The sequence below is a fragment of the Frankliniella occidentalis genome, unplaced genomic scaffold (genome assembly GCF_000697945.3).
Source record: "Frankliniella occidentalis isolate FOCC.00 unplaced genomic scaffold, Focc_3.1 Scaffold5046, whole genome shotgun sequence".
In the NCBI taxonomy this organism is placed as follows: domain Eukaryota; kingdom Metazoa; phylum Arthropoda; class Insecta; order Thysanoptera; family Thripidae; genus Frankliniella; species Frankliniella occidentalis.
In genome coordinates, this window is record NW_026272088.1 from 1 (window position 1) to 2552 (window position 2552).

Genomic DNA, 2552 nt, shown 5'->3' on the forward strand with positions numbered 1-2552 from the left:
TTCACTTATTGTAATATCTTTTTTATCTTACTTTATTAATAAAACAAGGTATACAATAGAAAACACATTTGCTAAACAAACGCAAGTAGAAGTTTGACATTACATTGGCGTCATTGCTGTCACCTTAAAACTAACACAGCCACAGAGAACTTAGAGAGTATCCTTTTGCAACAGAAACTGTTAACATCATCTACTTATCACGGGGATGAAAGCTGGAATCATGAGATTACATTATTTTATTCAGCAGCTTTCAGTAAATTACACATATTTAAGGGGCATTAAATCAATAAATAGGTTCGCTCTGCAACACAACAGTCATATAAAGAACTGCACTTCACATTAATTTACTGAGTACCAATAAGCCAGTCAATGTGTCACCATGAGATAGTAGTGCCTTAATTAAGACTAAAATTTCTGTAAACATAACAAGCCGTTCAATGTGAAAATGTAAATGAATCCAAAGAAATTAAAACATTGACGTAATGGCACTCTAGAACTCACTATTAACTGGCTAAAAAGGCGTGTACAGCCCTGTAGCGCCTGGGAGGTAGACAACTTATCTTACGCCGGCGCGACGCAGCCCGCCCTGTCCCCGCTCCAGCCATCCAGCGCGGTGTGGTGTGGGCCAAACGTTTGTCACAACCGGTTTCAAAGACGATTGTGACAGATATCAGATCCAGACTAAAGCTGACATTTTTAAATAAACACGAAGAAGCTCTTATATTTTGAATGGCGGGTGAAAATAGGAAGCAATAAGTAGCAGATCGCAGATCGCAGTCGCGAAAACTGTTCTAAACGTATGGTTGCCTGCGTTCATATTGCCGTCTAGCACTTCCACTTAGACTTGAAGCCAGGCGGAACCGAGTGATCGCTCTTAGAATAATGCGAAAGCTGCCGGGGCTGCATCGTCGATCGGACATCGATCCGACAAAGTTTCGGAGCGCTCGGAGCCTATCGGACATAGTCTCTCACCATCATAATCAACAGTTATCAGAGCTGCCACCTGTCGTCGGTAATACTGCTCGCAACATCGGCCATCTCTCTCGCTATCACAACACAACTCGACCTCGCTCGGCCCAAACTCGAGTTGGGTTCGAACGGGACAGGTCGGGTCGGGCGTCGGGCGACCTGGCTGAATGACTGACTCCAAGGACGCCTATCCATCCAGGCCACACGCCGCGTCCAGAACCTACGGCAGGAGTGCACCTGGGCCTGGGTCTAGGAGCCGGGGCCCGGGTTGACGATGGTGGCCCAGAAGAGTGTGGCCAGCGTCGTCTCGTGCCGCACGAAGAAGGAGAAGGGCCGGTCCACGCGGAACACGGGTGTGGCGGCGTAGTCGATGGTCGTGGTGGTGCTGGCGGCCGCCTCGGTCCCGTCCTCGTTCACCTCCAGGAACATCTGGTGGACGATGTCCTGGATGCGGAATCGCGGGTCGTTGGAGGCGTTGGTCATGTTGAAGACGAGCGGGTCGTCCTGGCCGGTCGCGGCGGCCACCAGGCCGCCCGGAGCGGGTCTTGACGACGAGCCGCTCCCCAGGCCCGTCCGGGTGCCTATCAGGACGGCTTCCGACGGGCAGGTGCAGGAGCAGCCGTTCATGTCCACCCCTGCGGCAGACACGCGTCACATTCAATCGACCTCAAACAACCCACCGTTTCATATTTCGCGCGCTCGGCGGCGCCCTGACTCACTCCTTGTCTGCGAGAGGGTGTCGCGGGTTCGGATGCGGTTGGCCGCCAGCCCGTCGGCGACGCCGGCCGCGGAGTGCTGCTGGGCCTGGAAGCGGCGAAGGGGCTCCTTCATCGAGAACGTCTCCTTCAGCACCATCCGGGGCAGCGCCACCGTCACCTGCGGGTAGAACGGCACACGCGTTGTTGTTATGTACCTCGAGGACTTAACTTGCCGGTAGCGCGGCTAAGCGCAACCTTAACCCCACGACCCTCTAGAGCGCCCTCCTCTCTGACAATGGGCTGCATGTCGTTTAACGATCGCCGATAACTCATCTCGCTCGTAATTTCTAAACAAGAATGAAGGAAGGCGTGGGCGCTTCACCTCCCCTCCCCCCTTTCCCCCTCCGCACGCACGCTGCACGCCCGCATTCGGCCAACATGTAATGTGTGCAGCAACTACATCGGCCGCTGCTCGGTCCATGCTCCTTTTTTCGTCTCTAATTCCCTCTTATACTTTCTCAAGTCGTAAAGGCGGGTCGCTTTAAATACATCTCCAGGGACTCTCCCTCTCAACTACCACTTTCATGGGAGCAAACCGCCCCACCGCATCCCGCGCGGGCGGGACAGTGTTGGGTGTCTGTCAGTCAGTCAGCAGATCCTGACCTCGATAAATACAGCGTGCCTTAACCTTTGGAGATACTGCCGGAGTGGGGATGACGTAGGGAAGGAGAGGGGGAGAGGGGGGAGCCTACGTCTGTGGCTCTGCCAGCGTGTGACATACGCCCCCCCGGAGTGGACTGGTCCTGCCGGTCTGGGCGGGGATGCGGTGCGTACGTCACTAGTGGGTGGGACAGATGCCCGGGGTCACAGGCGTCCCCCCCCCCC

At 54.5% G+C, this 2552-nt stretch overlaps 1 protein-coding gene across 1 annotated transcript; it reads right to left on the reverse strand.

Moving 5' to 3' along the window:
• Nucleotides 1-14: 14 nt before the first annotated feature.
• Nucleotides 15-1981, reverse strand: LOC127752198 (uncharacterized). Its single transcript, XM_052276921.1, has 2 exons — nucleotides 1689-1981; nucleotides 15-1604 (listed from the first exon to the last, which is right to left on the reverse strand). The coding sequence occupies exons 1-2, from the start codon at nucleotides 1822-1824 to the stop codon at nucleotides 1219-1221; spliced, it is 522 nt and encodes a 173-aa protein (XP_052132881.1). The 5' UTR covers nucleotides 1825-1981; the 3' UTR covers nucleotides 15-1218.
• Nucleotides 1982-2552: the final 571 nt, after the last annotated feature.

Bases quoted from the DNA above. Each gene is read 5' to 3' on its own strand.
- LOC127752198 (XM_052276921.1), bottom strand. From the start codon at position 1,824: ATGGTGCTGAAGGAGACGTTCTCGATGAAGGAGCCCCTTCGCCGCTTC. The intron at 1,605-1,688 runs GTGAGTCAGGGC...TGTCTGCCGCAG, and splicing joins CACCCTCTCGCAGACAAGGA to GGGTGGACATGAACGGCTGC.